The sequence below is a fragment of the Mus pahari genome, chromosome 20 (genome assembly GCF_900095145.1).
Source record: "Mus pahari chromosome 20, PAHARI_EIJ_v1.1, whole genome shotgun sequence".
Taxonomy (NCBI): Eukaryota; Metazoa; Chordata; class Mammalia; order Rodentia; family Muridae; genus Mus; species Mus pahari.
The window spans coordinates 28796069-28808803 of NC_034609.1; the positions used below are offsets into that span (position 1 = coordinate 28796069).

The following is a 12735-nucleotide window of genomic DNA, read 5'->3' on the forward strand; positions in this document are numbered from 1 at the left end:
ACACTTAACACTTCATAGGAGGACCGCTAAGGTTCAAACGGGAGGAAGTGTCCCAGCCCTGGCTTCGTGGTAATGGATCCTAAGTTGTTTGCGTTATCTTGCTCATAATGCAAGGCAAAGTTGCATGGAAAAGACTGTGAGTCTCTGGGTCCTGGGAAGAGGGAGGACAGGAAGAAGTAGATTATCTGGAAACTCTAATAGTGGATTCCCAGAAAGGAAAGCTAGACATGGAAGGGTTCTGGGGAAACTACTTCAGCAGCTCAGAGAAGGTGAAGAGGACCAAACGGTAGGCAGTCTTCCCACCAGGTTTCAGTCAGGATAACTGGGGAACTTGTCACAACGGATCTCTGAGCCTGCTCCAAGGTGTCTGCTTTTTAGAGTCAGGGTCTCACTATGCAGCCCTGGCTAACCTGGAACTCAGTATGCAGACCATACTGGCCTCAAACTCACAGAGATCTGCCTGCTCGTGCCTGGTCTCCCTCCCTCCCTCCCCTCCCCCTCCCCCAGTCCCCATGCTTGGATTAAAGGCATGTGTGGCCACACCCACCCACTCCAAGAGTTTTGATTTGGGCCTTGGGAGGCCCAAAAAAGCTAGCGAGCACAGCTTGAGGCATGGGTAAAGCTGTCAGGCATTAGCTCTGGGGGAGCTAGCCGGTCAAGAGTTTGGCCACTTGATTGGACAAAAATGACAGGGTGTTTATCTCCTACGTGGGATGAATGGAGAGAGGGGGGATCCAGGCTTCACCAGCCTAGAGCTTGCTCCACAGGCTAGGCTGGCTGGCTAGTGAACCCCAGGATCTGCCCGCCTCTGCCTCCCCAGTGCTAAGATTACAAGTGTGCCAGCATGTTTAGCTAAAAAAAAAAAAAAAAAGGGTTCTGAGGATCAAACACAGGGCCTTATGTTTGTAAGGCAAGCACATTATCCACAGAGCTATCTCCCTAGCTTCCCTCCATCTTAAAACAACCACAACAAAAGACAGGATCTTGTTATGAAGCTCTGTCTTATATGAAACGTTTTTTAACTCTATGTAGACCTGGCTAGCCTTGAACTTGAGTGTCTTCCAGCCTTTTCCTCTCAAGTGCTAGATTAGAGGCACGCACTCCAAACACCAGGCTGAAAGGAAGAATTTTGATCACAATGAGGGTCTTTTTACATCAGAGAAGGTGGTCTGAGACAACAGGGTTTAGTCAGCTGTGTTTCCAAGTGCAGTCTGGGACCTAGGAGAAAAGGCTGTGATGCCTCTGGTGGCCTTGAATGCCACTCCCAGGAGCCTGGGTTTATTTGGGTCAAAGATGAGAGGGGTCTGGGAGGTTTGAGAAATCAGTTGCTTTGCTGTTTTCAGTGGTCCTGACTTAAGGGACTTAAGTAGTCCACAGACTTAAGGGAATCATGGTTTTTGGTCCTGTATCCCCAGATCTACAAAGCTAAGGAGTCACTTTTTTCTTTTCTTTTCTTCCTTTTTCTTTCCTTTTGGATGGATGTTGTCAAGAAAAGAGAGGTAGGGAGGGCTGGAGAAGGGGAGGGGCCTGTGCACATTCTACGATCTCAGAGGAAAAGACTTCTCTGAGTAGATTCAGCAACCAGAGATGGACTCCGTGAGTCACCGTTCAGACTTGCAAGCTCAGCTCTGGAAGCCCGCTGTGGTCAGCCACCCCAGGTTGGCTTCAGGCCTAGTCCCCCACTGTCCCGCATTAGGCCAGCGGCTCTCCCTGTTGCTGTGTGTGCCTTTCCCATCCCAGATCTGTGGGTCTCACAGCTCTCTGCCTCTTCTGTCTGAGTCTGTCTCTGTCAGTCACTTTCTCTAACCTTGGTTTCCAGGTCACCCACACGGGAAGAGCTCGGGGTGGGAGGGGCAGTGTGACTAGTCTTAGATACCCCTAAATATTTATTCTGTGCCAGGCCTGACATACAGAGCTCAAAATATCAAAGTGGACAATATTCAGTCTGCCTGCTTACAGGGCACATTCTGTGTGGAGTGAGAAAACCACAGCCTAGTCCTACCTCTGCCTCAGCACATGTGCCTGTGCTCCCCCAGCCGCCTGCTGTGTTCAGAGGGCCTGGGTCAGTTAGGGCCTGAGGCCTGATGCCTCTTATTTGCTTCATCCCTGGGGAGGGTTATGTTCCTCCCGGGAGGGTCCATCTTCTTACAGCTCCTGGGGGCCTGGCTAGTGGGTAGAGGTGATGAGCCTCAGAAGCAGGAGGGAGGGAAGGAGAGAGGGAGGGAGGGGCAATGACTCAGTGGGGGTGGCCTGGGACAAGAACCAAGGACAGAAGCCAAGACTGGACCTGATGCTCACTGAAGCTAGAGGAAGGAGAGATGGAAGACATGCCGAGGAGCTGGGGCTGGAGAAGGACAACTCCAAGGCCAGCCTTGCCCTTTGCTCTTCTTCAGAATCTGCCTTAGAGTCGGAGATGGATGGAGGCGCCTGTTATTTCCACCAAGACAACAGCTGATACCTAGATTCATGAAGGAGTCGCCTGACTTAGAGCCAGGGAAGGCATTATGTCCAGTGTCCTCTCCTCCCAGGGACCAAGGCCACGGTGTGGGGGCTACGTGCCTTTGTCTGGTTGCACGGCTAACCTCTTCCTTATGATCTTCCCACAAATTCAAAAGAGTGTTATGTTAGGCCAGGCCCACTTCCTCCAAAAGGACCCCAGACTTTAGAGTTGAGACCGAGTAGGGATCTCCCGATCCCAGTGTCTTTCATCAGTTCAAGATCCCTAACGAAGGGTGAAGTGGGAAGGCGGGCACGAACACAGATATCTGATCCATCAGGTCTTCCCTGGTCCATCGGGCAACCCCAGGAGAAAAGAATGCCTTTCTTTGTCTTACAGGAGAGGAAGATGAGGTGCAAAGAGAAAAGGGTCCCTGGAACACCCCACGAGAGGTGAGTGATGGAACCAGATTGCAGCTGGTCTCTGGCCCCCAGGGCACCAGCTTTCTCAGCCACCCTTTTCTGTAAACAGGGAACGAGAACTCAGGGAATCCAACCAAGTGGAGGGTTTGAGTCTTACAGATTTTTGACAGGCCTGGGTCAATTCCCACCCGGAGACATAGCTACCCTCTCCACCTTCTGGGTTTAACAAGTCACGGGATGTCACCATTTATCTCTAATTTATGTCTTTGTTGTTTGTTTGTTTTATTAATTAAACCTGGGGGCTCACACAAGTCAGGCAAGGGCTCTGCTACTGAGTTACACCTGTTTCGTGGTGGATGGGCCTGGGAACCTGAAGGGGGAGATTCAGGCTACAGAGGAGTGGTCCCTCCCACTATTCGTGAAGATTATTCACACGCAGCTACCTGGGCATAGGGAGTCTCTCTCTCTCTCTCTGGAGACCGCCCCTAATCATGGACTCACATGTCCTTTGGGGGGGGGGACAGCTCTGAGGACCACGAGGGCTTGAGTGGTCCTCATCTTGTACAGGGAAGCTGGGCAAGTATTCCCATGTCCCATCACGGGGGATGGTAAAGAAGCGTTGCCCTCCTCCCACAAGGGCATCCTTTGCTTCGTGCAAGAGCCTACTTTCCATCCGGCGGAGCCGCGGCTCACTCAGCCTTTCAGACAGTTCCAGCTCTGAGCACAGTGAGCACAGGGGAATGAGTGTTGCCCGGGTCGGCAGAATGAGAAGGCGAGGGAAGGCCCGCCAAGTCTCCGAGGCGCTGAGAGTAGGAACCCAGCCGCCCGGCCCGCGGGCAGGGATGGCCTGGGCAGGGGGCGGTAGGCGTGGTCCCCGCTCTCCTCCGCACCCTGGGGCGAGCAGAGCGGCGTCTTCCGGACGAACCTGTGATTCGGTCCTCCAGCGCCTAGAGGGCGCTGCGTCCACAGCGGCCTTGCGGCCCTCCGAGCCACCAGAAGGTGGCGCCCTTGGAATCTGGGCGGCCTCGCGGTACCCATCGTCGAGGCTGCGGTGCGTTTGTTCTTCGTTAGTTCGACGGCTCTGGTGGCGTAGCCTCCTGGCTTCAGAGTCCCCCACTGCGCGACCCAGGGGTGTGAGTGTGTGGGTGACCCGTGTGGGGGCCGGGAGCACTGGGACAGGCGCCTGGGTTAAGGCCTGGCTGTGTGGGCTAGAGCGGAGAACAGCGCGTGAGCCGGCTAAGCCTGGAGTGAAGGTGTGCCCGAAGGTATGGCCACCCGGTAGAGGTTCACAGAAGCATAAGCCGGCCTTAGGCCCAAAGGAGACCCTGTATCTTCCCACACCAGGCTGGATGCTTCCGGGGACCTGGTACCCAGCTTAGCACTTCCTCCTGCCCGCGGAGTCTTGCCCCACCATCTTCAATCCAGTTCCTGGATGAGCTGAAGTTTCCTTTCACATCGAGGTCCAACCCGTTATCCACTTGTCCAGAGCAGAGCCGCTCTTCCCAGAGAGTGATGGAAGGGTCTCTTGAGTGTGGGGATGTGTCGTCCCCAGACTCCCAGGGCCATGTTGCAGATGGGAAGAGATTTGCTGTGTGCAGTTTCAGGAACGCCAGGAAGGCGGAGGAACCTGCTCACCAGATACAGGCGATGAACCCAAGACCTTCAAGACCAGCAGCAGGGGCAACCCAAGGCATAGGGCTACAGGGAGATTTCTTAGCCAAGGAGCCTCAATTGCTTCCAGATCAAAGGGCTGCAGATGGGTCAGGGGACTACCAGAGGAGCATATTAGGAAACCCCCCAGTCCAGTCAGAGGAGCCAGCCTTCTCTGAATTGGAAAACCTCTTGTGTCCTGGGTCCTCTCCCCTCAACCCGGCACGGGGTGACAATGACCATCGAGGGGGAGACTTGATAGGGGACCCAGATCCAGGCAGAGAGCTGCCAGCTTGCTGTAGCCCTTTATCAGAGACATCACCAGAGCTACTGGAGTCAGGTAAGGGAGACTGGGAAGTCTGGGGAGGGAATGGGGCTAACTGGAGGTGGGCGTGGAGAGTTGGGAGGTTTCTAACGCTCCTCAGTCTGAAGCCCTAGTTCGTGGACGGTGTCTCTGGGCGAATGGGTCGATTCAGACCCAAGCCATTTCTCTTCTCAAGACCCTAGTGGATCCAGCTTCCCTAAGCCTGCTGACTGCCTCCTAGCTCGAGACCTCACCTGGGAGCTACTGGCCAGTGGCATGGCTGCCCTACCAGGTTGTTAGGAGGAGGACTTGGATGAGGTGGAGGAACGGTGGCTGAATTAGGCCAGTATTCATCCTCTCCTCTCCACAGGGACACGGGATGTCGAAGGCCGAGCGGTGCTGCTTCTGTGTGCCCACAGCCCAGCTTGGCTCCATCCCAAGTCTAATAGCCATGAGCTGCTGAGCCTTTTGTTCTACCTTCGAGGCATCCCCAGGTTAGAGGGAGAAACTTGGAATGGGGGGGGGGAGGTGCTGAGGGTAGACCGTGAAGTCCTATGGTCTGTGTTGAAACAAAACTCCCTGTTTAGGCCTGAAGTGCAGGCTTTGGGCCTGACTGTACTAGTCGATGCCCGAATTTGCTCCCCGAGCTCTTCCCTCACCTGGGGCCTCAGCCGACTACAGGTGAGTAGAGGATGGTGGTGCACACGCTGGCCTGTTTGTTTTCCAGATAGTCACAGGGTAGGGCTGACCTTTGATTCCTTGCAGGAAGCATCCCCAGGGTCTGTACAACAAGTGCTGCTCGTTGGGAAGATGCCAGAGGACACGCCTGTCGGGCTTCGGGTACGGAGCCAACCCAGGCTGGCTAGGATGCAAGTGGGGACATCTTTGCCCACATATTCCTGCATCATGGCACCTTCTTCTGCAGTGGAAGCAGCTGCGTTCTCACCAGAGTCTGCTGACCCACATTCCTCACGGGGAGTTGCCTACTTCTCTAGGAGGGAGCCTGTCTTACTGTCACCAAGGCTGGCTGGATTTCCGGATGGTCAGTGCACAGGGTGGGGGCGGAGGGTTATGGTTATATAAGTAACCTGAATGAACCTGTTAGGGAGCCTTTCCTAGGTCAGCTTGAGCAGGCTGCAGGGGTCTAGATCCTAGAGGCTGGGAGCATCCCTGGACATCGGTCATGCTTCTCTCTGCTCACAGCGTCTGGAAGCCCTGCAGCAGAGTTGCCAGACAGCTTGTGCCCTGCTTCAGGGGGTCATGGACAGTATGAAGGCTCTGCAGCCACCCATGGAGTCCGGAGTGAGTGTCCCTCCCAAGTCTCCTTGAGGGTCCCTTGACTTCCTTTTTCTCCCCCATGTCCACCAGTGCCTGTTACTCTCGATTACAGGAAGTCGGTCTGCTGCTACAGCAGACACAGTCCCTCATGCAGCAGGTGTTAGATTCACCGCAGTTGTCATGGTTACAAAGCCAGGGAAGCCTGGAGCTGGCATGGTTGAAGCAAGGGACGCCACGGGTGACCCCGAGCCCCGATTACAGGTAATTGCAAGCCCCAGCTATTGGGAACTTAGCCCGGCTCGACCTCCTGTTATTTGTGTCAAGCACTGAACCGGCTGGCTCAGCGCATGCTAGATTTGAGTCCCAGCATAACAGAGTGGAGGAACGGGACTGTCAGAGCACAAGACAAGATTGTGTGCCTTTCACAGCTCTGCGGTAGACAAGGCTGATGAGCTGTACAGTCAGGTGGATGAACTGTTGCATCAGCTAGCCCTGAAGAGCAACCAGCGAATCCGGGCCCTCGAGCTCCTCCAAGCACTGGAAGCCCAGGAAGGTGTGCTGTGCCAGGTAGAGGCCACTGTCCAGATTGCATCCCGCCCGCCCTTGGTCTCAGCTATAGCTCCCACCATAGCAGCTGCCTTTGTGTGTCTCCACTTGTGTCCCCCCAGATTGAAGTGTGGTTACAGGAGGTGGGCTGGCCAGGAGTGGAGGAACCAGGGGAGCCCTCGCTCGACACGCTGCTCCAGGCTCAAGGGCCTTTTCAAGAGCTGGACCTCGTTGCCCAGGTCAGTTTGTTCATCCTGCAGGGACTGGGCCGCCTTGCCAGGGGCTAGGGCTGGGGCTTGAGTGAAGGCAAACAACCCTTTCTGTCTTGGAGGCTACCAGTCAGCGGAGATCAGTGGTAGTAAAGGGTTCATAGTCAGATGTATTTGCACGCAGAGACAAGGACCCTGGAAAGCAGTGGCATGGAAGTATGATTTAGGTTCATTTGGGCAAAAATGAATTAGGGATGGGGAGAGAAAGCTGGGAAATAGTATGTTCAAACCTTTGTATGGCAGAAAGTCAGGTGCGGCGTTGCATGCCGTTAGACCCAGCACTCCAGAAGCAGAGACAGGAGGATTGCTGTACCAGGGCTACATAAGAGATGCTGTGTAGATGCCAGAGGAAGGGCCTAAGTCTGGGCTGATCACCAGCTGAGCCCTGTCTGTCTCTCCAGGAACAGGTCACACAAGGGGAGAAGTTACTGCAGCCCCTGATTGGCTGGGAGGCTGCTGAACTGGGGCCCCCTGGAAAGCGCTTTCTGGCCCTGAGATCCCAGCTGACAGAATTTTCCAGAACTTTGGCCCAGCGGCGCCAGCAGTTGGCAGATGCCGAGAAGCTCTTTCAGTTCTTCAAGCAGGTGGCTGAAGAGGTCCTCTCCTGGCTTTGCCCAAGGCCACCAGAGTCTAAGTCTACTTGGTTGCCCAAGGCCACCAGAGTCTAAATCTGCTTGGTTACCCAAGGCCACCAGAGTCTAAGTCTACTTGGTTGCTGGTTCTCTTGCTTTCAGTCTGATCCCAGGCTCAGTGTCCCCAGACCAGCCAGTGGGTGGGACAAGGGAGCATAACAGAAGGTACTGCAGGCTCGCTGGGGTCCCGCTTTTATGTCTCTGTGGCCTTGGTGTTGCAGGCCTCGACGTGGACCGAGGAGGGGCAGCGGCTCCTGACAGAGCTGGAGCAGGAGCGCCCAGAGGTTGTGCTGCAGCGGCTGCAGCTGCACTGGACCAGACACCCTGACTTGCCCCCTGCCCACTTCCGGAAAATGTGGGCTCTGGCCACAGGCCTGGGCTCAGAAGGCATCCGTCAGGAATGTCGCTGGGCCTGGGCACAGTGCCAGGACACCTGGCTGGCTCTGGACCAGAAACGTGAGGCTGCACTGAAGCCGCCGTCACCGAACAGCACTACTACTTTGTATGCCAGGCGGGCTCCTGCTGTACCCACCGTCCCTCCACTGCGGAAGGCCTACAGCTTCGATCGGAATCTGGGGAAGCATCTCCAAGATGCTTCCAGTCGCGGCCACTGTGCGGCCATTGTTACTGACTGCCACAGACCTGAGGCCAGAGGAAGTGTCCGGCCCAGGTCGTCTCCTCCTGTGCCTCTCTCAGGCAGCTCTGACTTCAGGAGCCTCAACAGGTATAGACAGAAGGCAGGGCAGGGAGGTCTGTGGAGAGTCTTGGGTTCTGACTCTACCTACCTCACAGGCTACAGCTGGTATTGGCGGAGATGGTGGCCACGGAACGTGAGTATGTCCAGGCCCTTGACTATACCGTTCAAAACTACTTCCCCGAGTTAGATCGACCTGATGTGCCCCAGGGCCTCCGTGGCCAGCGTGTGCACCTCTTTGGCAACCTTGAAAAGCTTCGGGACTTCCACTGCAATTTCTTCCTGCGTGAGCTAGAGGCTTGCACCCGGCACCCACCTCGAGTGGCTCATGCCTTCCTGCGCCATGTAAGTTCCATAGGCCACAGTGTGGAACCCTTGAGGTCTGGACACATACTTAGTGTCAGGCTCCGTGCACAGAGAGCACTGTGCCACACCAAGTACTGTGGGGGAAGCAAACTGACACTGGGGTGCAGCTATGAATGAGACCCACAGACATGTCTGCCTCTTAGGGCTTCTTAAGTTCTGCAGGAGAGAGGTACAAATAAAAAAGATCATTCTAGATTACACTTAGGATGGGATAAGCAGGTCAACTGTCTTGTCAATAATGTTTGAGGCGGGGTTCCCAGTTTAAAAGAGGGGATGTTTGAGTAGAAGTCAAGGAGGAGTAGAGAATGAGTTCTACCCCAAGGAGAGGCCTCTCAGACATCATAAGCATGGCTGGGTATAGTGAACACTAAGCCATGGTCCCAGAACCCTGGGAGGAACAGAGCTGAATGTGAGACTGGCTGTGCAGTCCAGACAGTGCTTGCATAGCATTGCTTCATGCTGGGTCATCCTCAAAGTGGGGCCTGTAGGAGTAAGGCATAGTAGATCATCACTGGCATCTGTGTCCTCTTAAGCTAAGAGGTGGGGGGATATCTTTGGGGAGCCGGTCCTCCAGCACCTGGGCTGAGTTGCGTATCCTTGCAGAGGGTGCAGTTTGGAATGTATGCACTCTACAGCAAGAACAAACCTCGTTCTGATGCTCTGATGAGCAACTATGGCCACACCTTCTTCAAGGTAGGAGCCCGAGACCACAGAAGAGCAGGGCTTGGGTGGCATACCTCAAAACCACTTTGTTATCTCTTCACGTACGGCAGGAGAGGCAGCAAGCACTGGGGGACCACCTGGACTTGGCTTCCTACCTCCTGAAGCCCATCCAGCGCATGAGCAAGTATGCCTTACTGCTGCAGGAGCTGGCGAGGGCCTGTGGGGGCCCAGCGCAAGAGCTGGGTGCCCTCCAGGCAGCCCAGAGCCTTGTGCACTTCCAGCTGAGACACGGCAATGACCTGCTAGCTATGGATGCCATCCAGGGCTGTGACGTGAGTCACCCCAGGCCATGTGGGGAAGCAGCGTGGATGCCGAAGGGGGTGGGACAGCTGGGCAGCTGAGGGCTTTGGCTCTGCAGGTAAACCTCAAGGAACAGGGCCAGTTGGTACGGCAGGATGAGTTCACGGTGCGGGCTGGGCGCCACAAAGCCTGTCGCCGCGTTTTCCTGTTTGAGGAGCTGCTGCTCTTCAGCAAGCCCCGCCATGGGCCTGCAGGGGTTGACATATTCACCTACAAGCGTTCCTTCAAAGTAAGTCTGCGCGACCCTGACCTCTGCCCTCCAGGCTCCCCCCCCCCCCCCCGTGCCTCACCACACTCCTTTCCACTGGCCCTATAGATGGCAGACCTCGGCCTCACTGAGTGCAGTGGGGAAAGCCAACTGCGCTTTGAGATCTGGTTCCGACGACGCAAGGCCAGGGACCTGTTTGTGCTGCAGGCCTCCGATGTGGCCACCAAACAAGCCTGGACAGCCGATATCTCCCGTCTCTTGTGGAGACAGGCTGTCCATAACAAGGGTGAGTCCGTGTACAAACCCCCCAAATATATGCCTTCTCAGGAGCCTGAGAAGACTTTAATGGGGGAGGGAGTGAGAAGTGAGGCCCCTTGAGTGTATCCTGCCAGAGACCGGGCTGGGAAGAGGGGAGGAGGCACAGCAGCAGCAGACAATGCAGGGAAAGACTGTAACTCTTCCTTGGAACATCTAAAAGGGACATTATGATACCTTTCCCTAGGGTGGCTGTGGGGAGAGGAGTCTGGCACCACAAAGGATCCTGGCATGAGTGATTAATTTCTGGGATATGGGTATATAGGAAAAACTTATAGATGCCCCTTGGGGGGCCTCACTTGTGCCTTATTCTCTACTCAGAGGTTCGCATGGCTGAGATGGCATCCATGGGTGTGGGGAGCAAAGCCTTCTGGGACATTGCTCCCAGTGAGGAAGCTATCAGTGACCGCAACATCAACTACGTGCTGAAGAGACGAGGTAGGCGGCATTCTACAGAGCGTGGAGCGAGGAGGCAACGAGGCCCTCGTTACTGCTGGCCTGTGCCCCCTGGCTGCCTCAGGCCCGACGGGGCTCTGACCTGCCCTTCTTTCTTACACAGATGTTCGCTCTAGGGCCTCCATTGCTGTGGCCCCATTTGACTGTGACAACCCTTATCTGGGTGCCTTGGGCTCCCTTCCTGGAGACCGTGCCTCTGGCTCTGTCCTGGGCCCTCTTAATCTACACCTGTACAGAGATCCAGCTCTTAGGGGTGCTCACTGGTCCTTGTATCCACCCAACTTCCCAGAGGAAGCATCACTAGGTGTTGAGGCGGACGTGGGCAGCCAGCCTTCTTTGAGTATGTGTGGGCTTACTGTGGTGGGAGGCATGGTGCAGGTCTGGATCTCCCCTGCTAACAACTCACCCAGTCTCCCTCCTCAGCTCCCGAGGACTCGGAGGTCTCGTCCCAGTGCCCATCAGCCAGTGGCTCTAGTGATTCTGACAGCAGCTGTGTGTCAGGGCAGACCACGGGCAGACGCCTTGAGGGTTTGTCCTGTGTGAGTGCCACCTTTTGCCTGATGCCCACCAGCCCTTCCCTGAACTACCCTAGGTTGCCTTTTCTTTAGGGGCGTTGGAAATGGGTGGGTCAGAGCCATTCCCCAGAGGACTCCATGACCTCCCCTAGAACCAGAGAGGCAAAACATTGACTTTGCTTAACTTGGCACCATAGGTTTGAGTCCGGCTTGAAGATGAACAGCACTCAGTAACTCCAGGGAACACCATGCTTCTGAATCTGCTATCATCAGAGCACGGATGGCTCTTGGGCCATCCCTCTCCCCACCCCCACCCTCATACCCAATAGGAATATCCTTGTTGATTACCCTTTCTGATGTCTGTAGCCATCAACCGACAGCCCTAGGTCCTCTCCAAGGGCATCTGGCAGCAGAGACTAGATACGCACCTTGATCTGAAGCTCCCAGGACCCGTCTGTCCCCTCTGCAGCTAGCTCCCCAATTGCGAGTTAAGGACATGAGGGGCTAAGGGGAGTATTTCCAGATTCCAGGCTGGCAGAGCACTGTGGAGCTCGAAGAAGTCATGAAGGACACAAGTGGATTCCCAGCAGCTACTCTTCAACCCTTGAATAACGCTAATCTCTCCAAACACAGGGGCTGGCCTGCCCCTATAACCCCCTTATTCTTGAATTCCTTGGCACCCCATCGCCAACCTCTTGTTTTCAGGGCCCCCTTGGTGATTTTGACTTGATGACTTTTGAACAGCTTTTGGTTAGAGTTGTCTACTGGTTTCACTGGCAGTGACGCTCTGTGTTCTCAGAGAAGGAGTCTAGGCATTTGTCTTGTAATTTACTTTTTTATTTGTTTATAATAAAAAATAAGTGATTTGCATCATTGGCTGGGCATGCGCATTCTGGGGGGTTCCACAGAAAATGATCTGCGTTGGTCATCTGTGGGACCAGCATTTCTGGGTTCTCTAGCCCTCCTGTAAATACTTGCCCAGGCCTGAGTAAGAGACAGACCTAGACAATCCCCTCTGGATGAGCAGGTCCACGCAACGGCCATATTTTCTGGCAAATGGCAGTGTGAGCTGCAAGGAAAGGCCTATCTTATCCCTGATTTCTAGGCCGGCCTCACACTCTAACTCTGTGTGAGGGGTGCTCCCTTATCTGGGTAGGGAAGGGAAGGGAGCCTGGTTATAGGGGGCTCTGGTACTCTAGGGCTCAGCTCTGCCCCAGAGCATCTCACAGGGCTCTGGCTACCAGAGAACTGAGCACAGTGACCATAAAAAAATGTGCTCCCCGGTGCTCGTATCCACTTTCTGGACATAGATGCTGACTTTATGTCTATAAATAACATACATGCTAGAGAGCTAACAGTAATTGGGTAATCATGTGTTTAAGGTAAATGACATCATTATGTACTTGATTATAAAAGGCCAGGTTCCTGAGAAGTTCACTAAATCACCCATAATTCTGAAATTACTCTAGAGAATCAGAAAAGAAAAAAAGTAAAACCTTAATTGGTCTACAAAATGAGTTCAGCTGGGCAGTGGTGGCACACACCTTAATTCCAGCACTCAGGAGGCAGAGGCAAGTGGATTTCTGAGTTCGAGGCCAGCCTGGTCTACAGAGTGAGTTC

The 12735-nt window shown here is 54.7% G+C and overlaps 2 protein-coding genes across 3 annotated transcripts in view; one reads left to right on the forward strand and one right to left on the reverse strand.

The window, feature by feature from the left end:
• The first annotated feature begins 2845 nt into the window (after positions 1–2845).
• Positions 2846–11898, forward strand: Plekhg4 (pleckstrin homology and RhoGEF domain containing G4). Its single transcript, XM_021220219.2, has 23 exons — positions 2846–2889; positions 3764–3910; positions 4458–4849; positions 5010–5105; positions 5184–5307; positions 5401–5494; positions 5579–5653; positions 5739–5855; positions 6017–6115; positions 6204–6352; positions 6520–6658; positions 6760–6876; positions 7308–7490; positions 7760–8262; positions 8331–8577; positions 9202–9291; positions 9372–9593; positions 9680–9850; positions 9938–10115; positions 10466–10582; positions 10704–10940; positions 11024–11139; positions 11821–11898. Exons 1-23 carry the CDS (start codon positions 2846–2848, stop codon positions 11896–11898), a joined length of 3735 nt encoding a protein of 1244 aa, XP_021075878.2.
• A 38-nt stretch (positions 11899–11936) lies between these two features.
• Kctd19 (potassium channel tetramerization domain containing 19) overlaps positions 11937–12735 on the reverse strand; it is a 30743-nt gene continuing 29944 nt past the window's right edge. For both annotated transcript variants that reach the window (XM_021220593.1, XM_021220592.1), the window contains one exon: positions 11937–12184. In XM_021220593.1, coding sequence (XP_021076252.1) covers positions 12071–12184 — 114 coding nt within the window. In that variant the 3' untranslated portion in view covers positions 11937–12070. The remainder of the gene's footprint in view (positions 12185–12735) is intronic.

Coding starts and splice junctions, on each gene's coding strand:
- Plekhg4 (XM_021220219.2), top strand. CDS start 2,846: ATGAGGTGCAAAGAGAAAAGGGTCCCTGGAACACCCCACGAGAG. Junction 5,654..5,738: donor ACACGCCTGTCGGGCTTCGG/GTACGGAGCCAA, acceptor CTTCTTCTGCAG/TGGAAGCAGCTGCGTTCTCA. Junction 5,856..6,016: donor GCTGGCTGGATTTCCGGATG/GTCAGTGCACAG, acceptor CTCTGCTCACAG/CGTCTGGAAGCCCTGCAGCA.